This window comes from Ovis aries, chromosome 15 (assembly GCF_016772045.2).
Source record: "Ovis aries strain OAR_USU_Benz2616 breed Rambouillet chromosome 15, ARS-UI_Ramb_v3.0, whole genome shotgun sequence".
In the NCBI taxonomy this organism is placed as follows: Eukaryota; Metazoa; Chordata; class Mammalia; order Artiodactyla; family Bovidae; genus Ovis; species Ovis aries.
In genome coordinates this window covers 14,061,885-14,077,250 of record NC_056068.1, presented here as the reverse complement: position 1 = coordinate 14,077,250, position 15,366 = coordinate 14,061,885, and the positions used below count along the sequence as shown (strand labels likewise).

The following is a 15,366-nucleotide window of genomic DNA, read 5'->3' as shown; positions in this document are numbered from 1 at the left end:
AGGCGGGGCGCGGCAGAGAAGGGAGTGAGGAAACAAGGATCATTTCCTGGAGAAGGCAATGACTCCTTGCCTTGAGGACATCTACAGGATAACTAAACTGAAGCAGGGATGCAGCAATCTGCGCGTACATGGAGAATTGGGACCAGCTGAGTAGTACTTGTACATAAAAGTTGAGTTTATGGCAGTGAGAATAGAAAGGTAAGCAGACAAATCAGGAGACTCAGGAGCTTTGACTTAACCACAAGTTTGTAAATCTCATATCCCTAATCACAAAGGAAAAAGTAGACCTGTGCAACCAATAGTCAGATAAAGTTAGAAAACAGTATAACTGTAGATATAAAACATGCTAAGACTGCTCTCCCCAGCTTCCAAACACACCCCAATGGATTATCTTTAGTTCTGTTAGGAACACCTTTATTACAAGTGTTTTTGTTTGTCTGAACACATGCATTACATGAATTACAGAATGCGCATCACTTGCATGCCCTGAAATAACTGCTGAAGACAGCATCAAGTAGCTTTGTTGGGAACAGGGTGCCTTCCTAAATACTTAACTACATGCATTTCAAAATGGGTATCACTTCCAATCCCAGAAATGACACTGCTGGAACACAGCTTGTAAGTAGCTTTGTTAGAAACATCTTTATTGTAACGAGGTTTTCAAATTGGACAAATTTGACATGTAACATTGTGCAGATTCAAGGTGTATAGTGTGTGACTTCGCTATGTATTGTAATATGATTGCCACTGTAGTGCCATGTATCACATTACATAACTATAGCTCAATACTGTCTGCATTCAGTACATTGTGCATCATCTCTATGGGTTATTTACTACTCGTTGCAAGTTTGTACCCTTAACACCAATCTTGTCCCTCTAAACTCCATCTCCTGCTAACCACTATTTTACTGATTTTTATAAGTTTGATGTTTTTAGATTCAACATATGAGACCATTCAGTGTCTTTCTCTTCTCTGACTTAGCGTAATGTGCTCAGGGCTCCTCCATGTTGTTGCAAATGACTGGAATCCTTTCTCAAGGCTGAATAGTATTCTGTGTGTATATGTCCATTATTTGTATCCATTCATTCACTGATGGATTTAGGTTGCTTCCATATCTTGGCTGCTGTGAATAATGCTGCAGTAAACATGGGAATGATGCATTATTTTCTTTGAAATCCTATTTTCATTTACTTTAGTTCTTTACCTGGAAGTATGAGATCTATTTTTAATTTTTTGATGAACCTCTGTTTTACATAATAGTTGGACCAGTTTACATTCCCATCAACAGTGTACAGTTAACCCTTGAACAACATGTCTGCACCCACAGATCCAACCTCAGATCATGTCGTACTGTAGTACCTAACTATTGAAAATCATCCAAGTGGGCCTGCACAGTTCAAACCTCTTCACTGGCAACTGTGTAAGGGTTCCCTTTTCTCCACATCCTCACCAGCCAGCACCGGTTATGTATCTTCTTGATGCTAACCATTCCAACAGCGGTACCTCATTTTATTTTTATTTCCCTGAAGATTAGGCATGCTGAACATCTTTTCATGTACCCATGGACCACTCTGATGGACGTCCTCTTTGGAAAAATGTCCATTTAGTTTTGTCCATTTTTCATTTGGATTTTTTTCATTGTTACCAAGTTGTATTTTTGTTTAAATATATTTTGGATATTAACCTCTTATTTAATACAGATCATCCCCTAGTATGATCCAGTTCCATTCCAAGAGCACATTCTTAAGTCCAATTTGTACATACAACAAAATTAGCCTAGGTACCCAACTTACACAATTGGTTATACACCACTGCTTTTATGCTTGCTTCTGTACATCCTGGGCTTGAACTAAAGTACTGTACACTGTATGGTAATGTACAGCGAAGTACACAAACGCACCACCACTTGTAGAGGATGCAGGCACGTGATTATGTATGCCAGACACATGAACTTACGTGATTGGACCTGTGAAGGCCTGTTTGCGTCTTTGAGAGTTCCCAGCTTGAAGGTTTGTTATAGTGGGGAGTTACTCTCTGTGGTGTGTAAAAATTTTCTTCCTTTCACTAGGCTATTTTTTCATCCTTTGTCTCTTTTTGCTGTGCAGAAGCTTCTGAGTTTGATGTAGTCTCCTCTGTTTTCTGCTTCTGTTGTTTGTGCTTTTGGCATCATGTCCCAAAAAATCATTGCCAAGACCAATGTTGAGTATATTCTTCCCTTCTAGAAGTTTTATGGTATCAGGTCTTATGTTTAAGGCTTTGACCCATTTCAAGTTAATTATTTTGATGCATGATTTATGTTAATATACTCAAAGCAGGCCTTTGATTACATTTCAAAAATTGCCCCTCATTGCCTTATTAATATCACATTAGGCTGTTTTATTCACAACACTTACCACTATTTAAGTTTTGTGAATGGTGTTAGATAGACATCCGATTTGGGATTCCCTGCTAGTGCAGCTGGTAACGAATCCACCTGCAATGCAGGAGACCCTGGTTTGATTGCTGGGTCAGAAAGTTCCCTTGGAGAACAGATAGGTTATCCACTTCAGTATTCTTGGGCTTCCCTGGTGGCTCAGACGGTAAAGAATCTTCCTGCCATGCAGGAGACCTGGCTTCAATCCCTGTGTTGGGAAGAGCCCCAGGAGGAGGGCATGGCAATCCACTGCAGTATTCTTGCCTGGAGAATCCCCATAGACAGCAGAGCCTGGTGGGCTACAGTCCATAGGGTGGCAAAAAGTCAGACATGACTAAGCACAGTACAGGCATCCAATCTGGTTTGTTCTGCATGTGTTTCTCCAGTATCCCAGAACTTTATTGAAGAGACTTCCTTTCCCCATTGGGTGTTCCTGGATCCCCCATCAAACGTTCGTTGACGGGTAGGCCTCCCTGGTGACTCAGATGGTAAAGAATCTGCCTGCAATGCAGGAGACCAGAGTTCGATCTCTGGGTCAGGAAGATCCCTGGGGAAGGGAATGGCAACCTACTCCAATAACATTGCCTGGAGAGTTCCATGGACACGAGCCTGGCAGATGACACCCCGTGGGGTCACAAAGAGTTGGACACGACTAAGCTACCAACACTTTCACTTTTCTCTCAATGGGATTTAATTCTGGTCTTTCTATTCCAGTGGTCAGTGTGTCTATTTCTTGTGCCAGTAACATACTGTTTTTATTACTGTGGTTTTGTATTAATAGTATAGTTTGAAATCTGAAAGCATGATTCCCACAGCTTAGTTCTTTTTACCCAGGATTGTTTTGGCTATTTGGGGTTTTGTTTTGTGGTTCCACAAAAATTTTTGGATTGTTTCTTCTGTGTCTGTAAAGAATGCCTTTGGTATTTTCATGGGAACTGCATTCAATCTATAGATAGCTTTGAGCAGTAACAGTCATCTTGACAATTTTAATTCTTCCACTCCATAGGCATAGGATGTGTTTCCATTTGTGTCCTCTTTGATTTCCTTCAACAAAGTCTTTCTTGTAGTCTTCATTGTACAGATCTTTCACTTCCTAAGTTAAACTTTTCCTCAATAGTTTATTGCTTTTAATGCTATTTTGAGTGGGATAGTTTTCGGGTACTTCATCATTATTGTAAAGGAATACAACTGACTTCTGCATAACTTTATTGAAATTGTTGATTAGTTCTAATAGTTTTTTGGTTGACACGATTATACCCATATGAAATCAAATCATCAGCAAATAGAGAAGTTTACTCTTTCCTTCCTGATTTGCATGCCTTTTCTCTGTCTTGCCTAGCTGCTCTAACTAGGAATTCCAATACTATAATGAACAAGAGTGGTGAGAGTAGGCCTCACTGTCTTCTTCTCGATCTTAGAGGGAAAACCTTCAGCATTTCTCCATTGATAGCTATTGGTTTGGAGCATACAGCCTTTACTGAGGTACGTTCTTTTTTATACCCAATCTGTTAAAGGTTCTTATCATGAAAGGATGTTGTATTTTGTCATGAAAGACGTTTTTTTTTTTTTTTTTTTGCATCTACTGAAATGGTCATGTAGCTTTTCTTTCACTTTATTGACATATTACATTTATTGATTTGCATATGTTAAACCATCCTTACATACTAGGGATCAGTCCCATTTGGTCATGGTATATAATCCTTTTTAATGTGTTCTTGAATTTGGTTTGCTAATGTTTGGTTCAGAATTTCTGTATCTATATTTAGCAGAGATATGAGTCTAGTTTTCTTGTATCATCATCTGGTTTTGGTATCAATGTACTACTGGCTTTGTAGATGAGTTTGCAATTGTTCCCTCCTCCTCAGTATTTGCAAGTGTTTAAAGGAAGATTATGTTGATTCTTTATATGACTGCTAGAATTCACCACGGAAGCCATCTGGCTCTGCAGCTTTCTGTGTTGTGGCATTTTTTATTTTTTTATTACTGATTCAATCTCTTTACTAACTACTGGTCTGTCATGGAGATTCTCCTCAAAAACCCAGGGTGTTGCTGAAGAGCAGTGGGACCGTCCGACTGCAGCCTCAGAGCTGGGCAGACCTGTACTCGCGCCTTTCATGATCCCCCTCCTCTGCTGGGCAGGTCGGCGCTCCTGCTGCAGCCGGTGTCGCCACAAACCTCCGGCTCCCAGGCCTCCTCTGGGGGTTCATCCACCCAGTTTCAGATACACAGATGGAGAAATCTCAGGTGTCCTGGTGTGCTGTGCAGAGGCACTTCTGTCCAGTTATGCATGTCTGATTCGTTACAAGTAAAAGGGAGAGAAAAGGAAGCACTTGTGCCATCATGATGCTGACGTCTTTACTACAGGGTTATCTTGAAGGCACTCCATTTTGGAGACTCCCGCACAAACTAAGTGAAAAAAATCGCAAAATGGATAGAGAACAAATTTAGAAAAGAAAACGTAGCTTTAATATTGATGGACTGGTCATGTAAATAGTTATAAATTTTCTTGTAACAAATTTCAGGCAATGACCAAACCATTATGGTACCACTTTTGCTAATACTGTTGTTGTTCAGTTGCTCAGTCGTGTCTGACTCTTTGCAACTCTACAGACTGCAGCACGCCAGGCCTCCCTGTCCTTTACCATCTCCTGGAGTTTCCTCAAACTCATGTCCACTGAGTCAATGATGCCATCCAATCATCTCAGCCTCCGTCACCCCCTTCAATCTTTCCCAGCATCAGGGTCTTTTCCAATGAGTCAGTTCTTTGTATCAGGTGGCCAATGTATTGGAGCTTCAGCTTTAGCATCAGTCCTCCCAATGAATATCCAGGGTTGATATCCTTTAGGATTGACTGGTTTGATCTCCTTGCAGTCCATGGGACTCTCAAGTTTTCTCCAGCACCATAGTTCAAAAGCATCAGTTCTTTGGTGCTCAGCCTTTATGGTTCAACTCTCAAATCCACACATAACTACTGGAAAAACCTTAGCTCTGACTATACAGACCTTCATTGGAAAAGTGATGTCTCTGCTTTTTAGTATGCTGTCTACGTTTGCCATAGCTTTTTCTTACAAGGAGCAAGCAAGCATCTTTTAATTTTATGGCTGCAGTCACTATCTGCAGTGATTCTGGAGCCCAAGAAAATAAAGTCTGTCACTGTTTGTACATCTATTTGCCATGAAGTGATGGGACCAGATGCCATGATCTTAGTTTTCTGAATGTTGAGTTTTAAGCCAGCTTTTTCACTCTCCTCTTTCACTTTCATCAAGAGGCTCTTTAGTTCCTCCTCACTTTCTGCCATTAGGGTGGTGTCATCTGCACATCTGAGGTTATTGATATTTCTCCCAGAAATCTTGACAGAACTTGAGCTTCATCCAGCCTGGCATTTCACATGATGTACTCTACATGTGAGTTAAATAAGCAGGGTGACAATACACAGCCTTGACATACTCCTTTCCTAATTTGGAACCAGTGTGTTGTTCCATGTCCAGTTATAACTGTTGCTTCTTGACCGGCATACAGGTTTCTCAGGAGGCAGGTAAGGTGGTCTGGTATGCCCATCTCTTGAAGAATTTTCCAGTTTGTTGTCATCCACCCAGTCAAAAGCTTTACTGTAGTCAATAAAGCAGATGTTTTTTTTGGAATTTGTTTTCTATGATCCAATGGATGTTGGCAATTTGATCTCTGGTTCCTCTGCCGTTTCTAAATCCAGCTTGTACATCTGGAGTTCTCGGGTCACGTACTATTGAAGCCTATCTTAAAGAACTTTGAGCATTACCTCACTAGCCTGTGAAATGAGTGCACTTGGGCAGTAGTCTGAACATTCTTTGGCACTGCCCTTCTTTGGGATGGAATGAAAACTGACCTTTTCCAGTCCTGTGGCCACTGCTCAATTTTCCAGATTTGCTCATAGATTGAGTGCAGCACTTTCACAGCATCATCTTTTAGGATTTTAAAGAGCTCAACTAGAATCCCTCTCCTCCACTATCTTTGTTTGTAGTAATGCTTCCTAAGGCCCACTTGACTTCGTACTCCAGGGTGTCTGGCTCTAGCTGAGTGATGACAATATTGTGGTTATCCCGGTCATTAAGACCTTTTTTGTATAGTTTTCTGTGTATTTTTGCTATCTGTTTTTAAAATTTTCTGCTTCTGTTAGGTCCATATCATTTCTGTCCTTCACTGCTAATATTGGATATATTAATAACAGAAATTATACTTACTCACTGCAAAATCAAGAGAAGGGCATAGGTTCAGTCTACTGAGTTAATGAGTAAAAAAATGCTATTTTTGATTATTATTTATCAGTTCAAATTGTACATATATTTTTTTTGGCTGTAGCATGTAGGATCTTAGTTCCCTGATCAGGGATGGAACCCATGCCCCCTGCAGTGGAACAATTCAAATAACATTTCTGCAAATGCAACTTAAGACAACTTAGAACAAGGACAAAGTTTAAAAGTCAGTTGAAATTTTCTTTTAATTAAAGACCCAAGGGACAAGAAGCTCCTTTGTGTTACAGTACATAACATATGGCTCTTATACAGATTAAAACAGACACCAGGGAGTCGAGTGTTTATACCAGCGCTAGACTCTTCCTGTAGCAGGCAAAAAGTGAGGCAGGATTCCCTTTACTGGCATGGAGATTGTAATACATCTTTACATGCAATAAGTTCTTTGGTAGACTTAATCATTTGGTGGAATTACAGAATTTGCAAAGAAAAGTAGCAGTAAAATATTTCATGTAAAATTTGAGCACAGTACTTTTCATCATATGCTCTTTATGCAGACTTCATAAAAACGTCAATCCTACTAAACTTTTAAATACAGCCTCAAAACTCACCAATTTACTTCTGTCTTCAGAGACATACAAAAAGTAAATAAGATACAGTAGGGCAGATAATGAGTTTTTAAAATACATTTCATGATGTTTCCAATAACTGATCTGAAGGATGTGGAACTCTCTGAAATCCTGGACAGCTGCCACTCTCTCCCTTGCAGTCTCCTCCCAAGCACATCTGTAAGGCATCGTTTTGGAATAGCTACCTAATATATCTTAAATTAAGCACATAAATAATGACGGCAATAATTCAACTACTACTACATCATAATATCCTCAATATCACAGACCCGATTACATATGAAGAACATAGGTTTTGAATGGTAAAAGTAAATTACTACAAAAAAGACAAACCCATGAAGTTAAGAAAGGAGCATCAACCCATCTTGATTTATCTACACAGGGCCCAGTATGTCCAAGTCCACGGAATGTCAGGATTGGCTGGAAGACTGATGCTCCACCTTCTGTGCAATGAGCGCTCTTCTGCCAAGAAGTGTTGTTCTCAAGTGGTTTGTGCTTCGATTTTAGCAAACACCAAAACTTCTGAGACAGTATTTTCCTTTGAAAATCAGAAACTTGTTCCCACTGTGGAGCCAGGATTCAAGCATTTTAATATTCTTTGGGTGACTTAGAAGATTAGTGTTGTAATCATGTAATTACATGTGAGGTTATTTCCCTTAAACCACCTGCACTGCTACAGTTCTGAACTCATCCTAGAGAGATCTGAAATAAATAAAGTGACTGAAGTTCTCTCACAGATGAGTTCTATGTTCAGAAGCCCTCCTCCTCATGAAGCTGCCACTGTCATCAGAGTTCACGGCGACCGCGCCCCATCAGGCGGCGCTCTCACACGACCGTCTGCACAGGCGTGACGCACTGTGCCGGGGAGCCGGCTCTCTCTGACGATGAGGTTGATCGGTTGGAAATCTCTCTCTGTAGCTCCTCTACTTTCTTCTGAAGCTCTGCCCGTTTAGCGAGAAGCTCTTTATATCTGTTGTGAATCGGCTCCTATGAGAACAATACACCATAAAGTTACTCAACTAAGCAATCTGGAACAAACCCGAAGTCAAATCATTCTGGTATTTAGCTTCTTCCCTAAATGTTCAGTGTGTGCTTTCAGCTATGGGACCATGCCCTCCCGAACAGCAGTGAAAATTAACTTCAACAACTCCACTGACCCGCGGCTCTTTCACTGACCTCCCTGGTCTCCCCAGGTGTTTCCACAGAACACCCTGAACCTGGTGCTTAGCCAAATACAACAAATAATTAAGTAACAACATAATCTAAAAGCCAATACTTAAAGATTTCTTGTCATTCAGTTGCAAACTTTTAGTCCTTTAAACAGTTCTAGGCAGTAAATATTCTGTAACATTTTAAAAAATGGCTTTTAACTCCCCTAAAGCCATTTTCCCCAACCTCTAGAAGTTATCCAGCCCGGCACCCTCATCTAACGGAGGACCGAAGACGAGAACGAGCAGAAGTGAGCTGTGCCAGGCCAAAACGCCAGTCACGACAAGAGCCAGGGCACTACGTGTCCCCACCACAGTGCTGCCTCTAGTGTCCCACCGTGACTGTTAACAGGAAAAAATGGAAATTTTAAATATGCACAGATGACTTTTCTAGCCACTTTAAAGGGGACAAAAGGAATTCATACAACTGCCTGGATAAAACCTCTCACTGGATATTGCAGGGCATATACCTGGGGCTTCATCCGGGGGTTCCACCTTACGTAATATCCCACCCAGAGCTCTAGGTGGCGCATGCTGGCTACTGGGTAAAGGACATGATTGGAATAGCTCCCGTAGAGGGGATTAGTGAAGTCCTCCAGCTGGCTATTTATGTAAGACCACAGTGACACGGTCCTCCTGGGAAGATTCTACAAGAAGGAAAAATAGGTTAAGGTTTTCCACTACACAAGCTAATTGTACTTTAGATGAAATTTGTCAAAAGGCATTTATGATCATTTAAACTGCTTTAGAGGGACAGAACTCAGATACTTTGGCAACAGCACCACTTCGATTAAAATTAGAGGAGTGGAAAAACAGTGCAGTTCCCCAGAAAGGCAGAGTTACCATGCCAGCAATTCCACTCTTTATATACATCCAAGACAAGTGAAAAGACATGCACAAGCAACCTCGTGCACAGCGGTGAAAGTAGCCATCGGTCACAATGACCGAAGAGTAGACACAACCCAAGTCCATCATCCGACAGATGGATGAAATGTAACATAATGATACAGCGGAACACCATTCCGTAATAAAAAGGAACTGAAGTAATGGTACGTGCTACAAATTGAACCTTGAAAACATTATGCTAATTGAAAGAAGCCAGACACAAAGGCCACACCCCAAGTGATTCCATTTATATGAAATGTCCGGAAGAGGCAAACCAACAGAGATTACAGTGTCTGCTAGGGTCTGAGAGGAGACGGGAATGGGTAGGTAGTAACTACTAATAGGCATGGGGTTTCTTTCCAGTGTTCTGAAATTAACGGTGGTGATGACTATCCAACTCTAGATATGCTGAAAATTACTAAATTATATGCTTTGAAAGTGAATGTTATGGAATGCAAATTATAGCTCAGTTTTTAAAACATTTTTTTTTAAGATATAGTAAATCCTACTTGAGGCTCTCAAAAACTGAAAGTCTCTTTGAAAGTTATCCACTGATCATCCAACATTCAATAAATTCTTGATTGGCTTGTGTGCATAGAAATATTTACTGAAGATGTAAGGGTGATTTTAAAAATTTAACATCTATCTTCAAGGAATTTCTAGCCTAGGAAGCACTTACTACATGGCCATTATCACAGTGTTTTGTATGGTTTATTTCATTTAATCCTCACAATAGTAAGCACTATTAAGTATGTAAGTTAAGTACTATTATCCCTACTTTACAAAAGCTGAAATTAACTTGCTCAACTTCACACAGTAAGTGAAAGATCTTAGATTTGAACCCAGGCAGCCTGGCTCCAGAGCAAGCATTCTTTGCCACTAGGCTTTACAGAAAAGCATGAAGAAACTGTTTGAGAGTCACATTTTTTAGAATGGAAATTGAAGCAGAGGGAGACACTAATCAAGACAATTTAGAACTTCATACATAAGGCAGATGTGTTCTGAGGAACACAGAAGTAAAACTTGAAACATAATCATTATACATTTCTTATAAATAATATCAACCACGGAAAAGCGATATCTCTAGGCAAGTGGGGTAAGAAATTTAACTTTCTCCTTAATATCTTCTCAGTGTTTGAATGTTTTATGCTATTATTTTACAATTAAAAAAAACTAAACTGGTTCATATGTATGAGAATGTATCTGGGAATTGAGCTGTGCATTCATTCAAATGTGTATTTTTTGCTAACTATATCTTGCTGCACCTGCTTTTGATGGACTTCCATCCTGCAGGGAGTGTGGTAACAGGTACACGAGTGCTCCTAAGACACCGCATACTTCAGTTCCCTTCAGCAGATGCTGCCTCCTACCCATCCTCATGACGGAGGTACTTTAAGACAGATCAAGCTAAGACGTGTGGAAAGAAGTGAGCATATTACAGTATATAAAAGAACACATGGCCAAAGGCATCATGCAAAAGAACAACTGTTCAGCTGAAAGCCATCCCAGGCTGCACTCAGCAGCTCAGCAGAGAAAGCGTATATATATAGACAGAGGCGGGATGGGCAGGGATCGTGTATTACCTCTTTGCCTCTCTGCTGTTCACTGTTACAGAGGAATGTTCCGAATAAACAGCTATATAGGTGGTCCAAAATGGTAATGAGAAAATATTCATTGAATTCAAATGCTGTAGGAAACTGCAAATCAAACATCAAAACACACGAAATAATTAGGACAGCTTCCCAAGCATGTTCACCCCTGTACATTGGTGGGTGCTTTGTAAAACTGCTTAAAATTAGGCTAAACAGTATTCAAAAACTATATATTTCTAAGCTATTATGGTATTATTAATATTTGCTTGGTTTTCTGTTCAAAAAATATCACTTTGCTGAGTACAGTAAGAATCTGAATGCTCTGATCTTGCTGTTCTTCTGTCCATTTACCAGTTAACTCTCAACTTGAGGCTGATGTGACTTGTCTTTCTCTGCCAAGAATGACCATAAGCAACATAGTAAGATTTTTCTTTAAATTTTCAACAGCATAGTTTTTAGGAATTACACAAAAAATATCAATGTCTCGAGAAAAGGAGATGTGCAGCTCATTTAAAAGCCAACCTTACTCATCTTTTCAAGGAACATGCACTCAAACCATGATATCTTATAATCCAGTACTTTGGCAGCCTTTCTTAAAAGAGGAAATTCACTCTTTAACTAGGACAGGTGTTTGACTGGATGTCTTACACAACATAATTTGGGGGTAATTTATCAAGGACCAATTACAGATCCCAGGAAGGTAAGGGATTTAGTATAATCCATCCTAACCATTTACTGTTTCAAGAATTATTTGAAAGCTTCTATGTAAGACCGTACCATTTACAGGACTATGAAAAGGAATTCCATGAATATTTGGATTGTGGGTTTAGTAAATAAATACTGGTGCCAAGTTTTTCTTACAATGATCCCTACCCAATAGTGGATGAAAACAGCATAAGCTGCACATAGAAGGGACAAGAGTGAAAACAACTTTGTCTTCAAATTTCCTAAATTCATTAGCAGGATAACAAGGCAAATTTATCTTCTTAAACAATTTACTCTTGAATAATAATTTTTGTGGTTCTGAAGCAAATGAAGCAGGTGATAAAGTACATGCCAACATAAAGCCAATTAATCATAAAAAACTTTGTCAAATTCCATCCATTCATTTACAGAATAAATCCCATCTCCTGTACTGTTACTCTTAAACAGCTTATTTATTAGCCAACCATGAATGCACCCTACATCATTACATAGCAATTCGAAGGAGTTAAGCCTATGATTAGGCTTTTATCTTCTTGGCAAAACTATTAGCTCAGTTATGAGAAAACAGCTTAATTAGTGGAATTTCCTCACAAACACTACTAAAATAGCATTATTTAAATAGAACATTGTCCCTGCTATTGTTTTTAAAATCCTGAGCAAAGAAGGAATATTTTGTTCTCCTTATATGTTTAAAATCTAAAGGGCCCCTTCATCCTGCTTCCTGATCCCAGCAGTGAGAGATGATGATGAGGGCAGGAGGAGACATAGAATCTGGCTAATTGTAACACAATTGGTCCTTTTGATAAATTTGCTATTTAAGTCTAATTTGCTATTTAAACATTCAATTATTTATAAAACTGGTGACTGCCAACAAATATTATTACTATTTCACATGGTGAGGAGGAAAATACCAAAGAAAAATATAAGCAGACATGTATAATAAAGTATATTTATTATATACACTTATATAATGCAATATATTTTTTTTTATTTATACATATGTAGTGTATTTTAAGTTCTTCAGTGAAATAAGATTTAACATTACTTAGCAACTTAAGCTCAAAATCAAGAGTTAAACTGCTTTTAGATGTACGGCATACAAAAAGTTAACACAATTACTAAGAAAGAAGTATATTTGTCATGTATTCTCCTATGCAATCAGTAAATGTGATCTATTTTGGTTTTTTTAACAAATATACCAGAAGCAAGATTGCTCCTTTCAAGACACTCTCCCTGGAGAGCAGTACACTTAACCATCAGCGACACCTTTTGTAGTCCCCTGATAAGGCATATTTGATTTTTCCCAACACTGTCAAATACTATCTTAAAATAGAATATGGTAATAGTTTAAAGTGGGTCCAGACTTCCCTGGCAGTCCAGTGGGTAAGACTCCACACTGCCAATACAGAGGTACAGCCAAAAGATTTAAAAAAAACAAACAAACAAACAAAACAAGTCTTATTTCGTTTTTCTCTTAATGAAGTAAAGAATATTTCATTGAAGCTGAAACAGAATGCTAATGCCAAGCAGAGCCAGGAAGTGCCCGACTGTACATTCCCATGGCAGTCCAACAAAAAACCAACCAGGCTCCCAGTGGTTTGAGGTCTAATAGAACTCCTGGATAAATATCTGATATACCACTGAGCTGTACCTAACTTTTGGGTTTTCAGATCATTTATCATGAGTTAAACATTTTTAAGACATGAACTCTTTACCTCATTAGTAAAGTTATCCCATAATAAATCAGGTATTTTTCAATCTCCTCTTGCATCTTTCCAAAGCACTAAACCTATTCACAGTAATATTTCAAATCATTTTCTAGAATGTTGATAGCTCTAAAGCACATATCTCTTGCACCATACCTAAAAACAAAAAAACTGAATCTATTTTATATATATGTTGCCATGACTTCCATCTAAACACATTTTTTCATCAAAACTGCCTAAAATAGGATTTCATTTTGAGTTACCTTGCTTATTTCATTTCTTTACCTCCTTTAGCAATGTATAAATGAATTTTTGAGTGACTATATTATCATTATCTAACATAAATTTAAAATATTAAATAAAATAATTTAATGTGATAAAAATACTTCTAGTATCTAGGAAACTTATAAGAACTTCCACTTTACATGAAATGTAAGACAGTCAGTGACTAAACCCAACTTTGACTGGATAGCTTAAAAGAGAGCTCTAAGAATGGATACCCCAGATAAATTACCTGTCTTGTCATCTGCCAGACACAGTCAATAAACTGAAGAAAGACAGGTGATCTGTCTGCATCTGCATGGTTCTTATCTCCATGGCCAACTCTCTGAAGCAAAGAGTGAAATATTATATGAGCTTTTGATGAAAGTAATTTTATTTTTCAAGAAAAGTAACATTTTCTCAATATTTTATAAATTCAGAAAATCTTTTTAAAAGAGCACTGCAAGAAAAAACAAAAATCACTAAATTCCACCAAGGAGAAATGTCTATTAGCATTTCAATCTGCAACCTGTCCAATTATTTCCTGGCAGGAGACACTTGTAACAGGAATTACAAGTCTGTTTAACAAATGAAGCTTAGATCCTAAAAAGCTGACAATGGGAGACAGGAACAGTCAGACCTCAGAGCCTAGATCTTTGTCCCGAAGATTTACTATGCCCTGAACATTAACAGTCCCCTGCACACTAGCCCCAGGAAGCACAGATCTCCTTTAACACCTTGGCCAGGGCATGAGGGGGACCTACTGCATTGGAGCTCCAGGCGGTCTTTCAGAAAGAATCACATCAGCACAAACCTCGGAAAACTTTTAAAAAATGCTTGACATCTTCCCTCAAGCGTCTGCACTCACCTACTTTCTTATCTTTGTTCTCCTCTGAGGACCTCTGCTCCAGATGACTGAGATAAACACCTACCCTATACCCTGAGGCAGTGATTCTAAAACAGTGATCCAGACTTCCAGCAGTGGGAGAGATCTGTGCGTTCAAAACTATTTTCATAATATTACTAAGACATGCTCCGCCTTTTTCAGTGGGTTGACATTTGCACTGTGCCGTGCTTAGTTGCTCAGTTGTGTCCGACTCTCTGCAACCCCATGGACTACAGCCCACTACGCTCCTATATCTATGGGGATTCTCCAGGCAAGAATACTGGAGTGGGTTGCCATGCGCTCCTCCAGAATGGTGTAAAGGGGATGAAGGAAGAAAACTTTTGGTACCTTAGGAGAAAATCAGGAAACAAGGCACTGGAATCGAGCTATACTGTAATTATTATGTTTGCCCTGCCAAACACTTGCAGTTAAATCAAAGAAAAAAAGCTAATCTCTCTTAAGCCAATGTCCTTGATGAAGCAGTAAAAATTATTATTAACTTTAATAAATCTCCACATTGGAGTATAATTTTTTAAGTATCCTATGTAACAAAATGGGAAATACACATAACATGCTTCTGTTGCAGGCTTAAGTGGAAAACACAGCTTCTGCGTGGACCATCATTTTAACTTGAAAGAACAATTGATATATGAATTATGGTTATTAAGATCTTAATATCTTGTAGATATCTTTTTTGAAAATATACAAAACTGAATGCATCACTCACTTCAAGGAAGACAATGGACAGTATTTGTTACCAATGATGAAATTCAAGCTGTTGAATGAAAGTTAAATTTGAGGGAAAATTTTACCTGCCACAATGAGTTTGATAGTACTTAAAAGATTTTTCTGAT

At 38.8% G+C, this 15,366-nt stretch overlaps 1 protein-coding gene across 3 annotated transcripts in view; it reads right to left on the bottom strand.

Moving 5' to 3' along the window:
- Positions 1 to 6,870: 6,870 nt before the first annotated feature.
- MTMR2 (myotubularin related protein 2) overlaps positions 6,871 to 15,366 on the bottom strand; it is a 111,600-nt gene continuing 103,104 nt past the window's right edge. For 2 of the 3 annotated variants that reach the window (XM_060399672.1, XM_027979149.3), the window contains 4 exons: positions 13,880 to 13,972; positions 10,946 to 11,059; positions 8,948 to 9,124; positions 6,871 to 8,256 (listed from right to left, as the gene is read on the bottom strand). In XM_060399672.1, coding sequence (XP_060255655.1) covers positions 8,095 to 8,256; positions 8,948 to 9,124; positions 10,946 to 11,059; positions 13,880 to 13,972 — 546 coding nt within the window. In that variant the 3' untranslated portion in view covers positions 6,871 to 8,094. The remainder of the gene's footprint in view (positions 8,257 to 8,947; positions 9,125 to 10,945; positions 11,060 to 13,879; positions 13,973 to 15,366) is intronic. The other variant, XM_060399671.1, reaches the window with a different exon arrangement.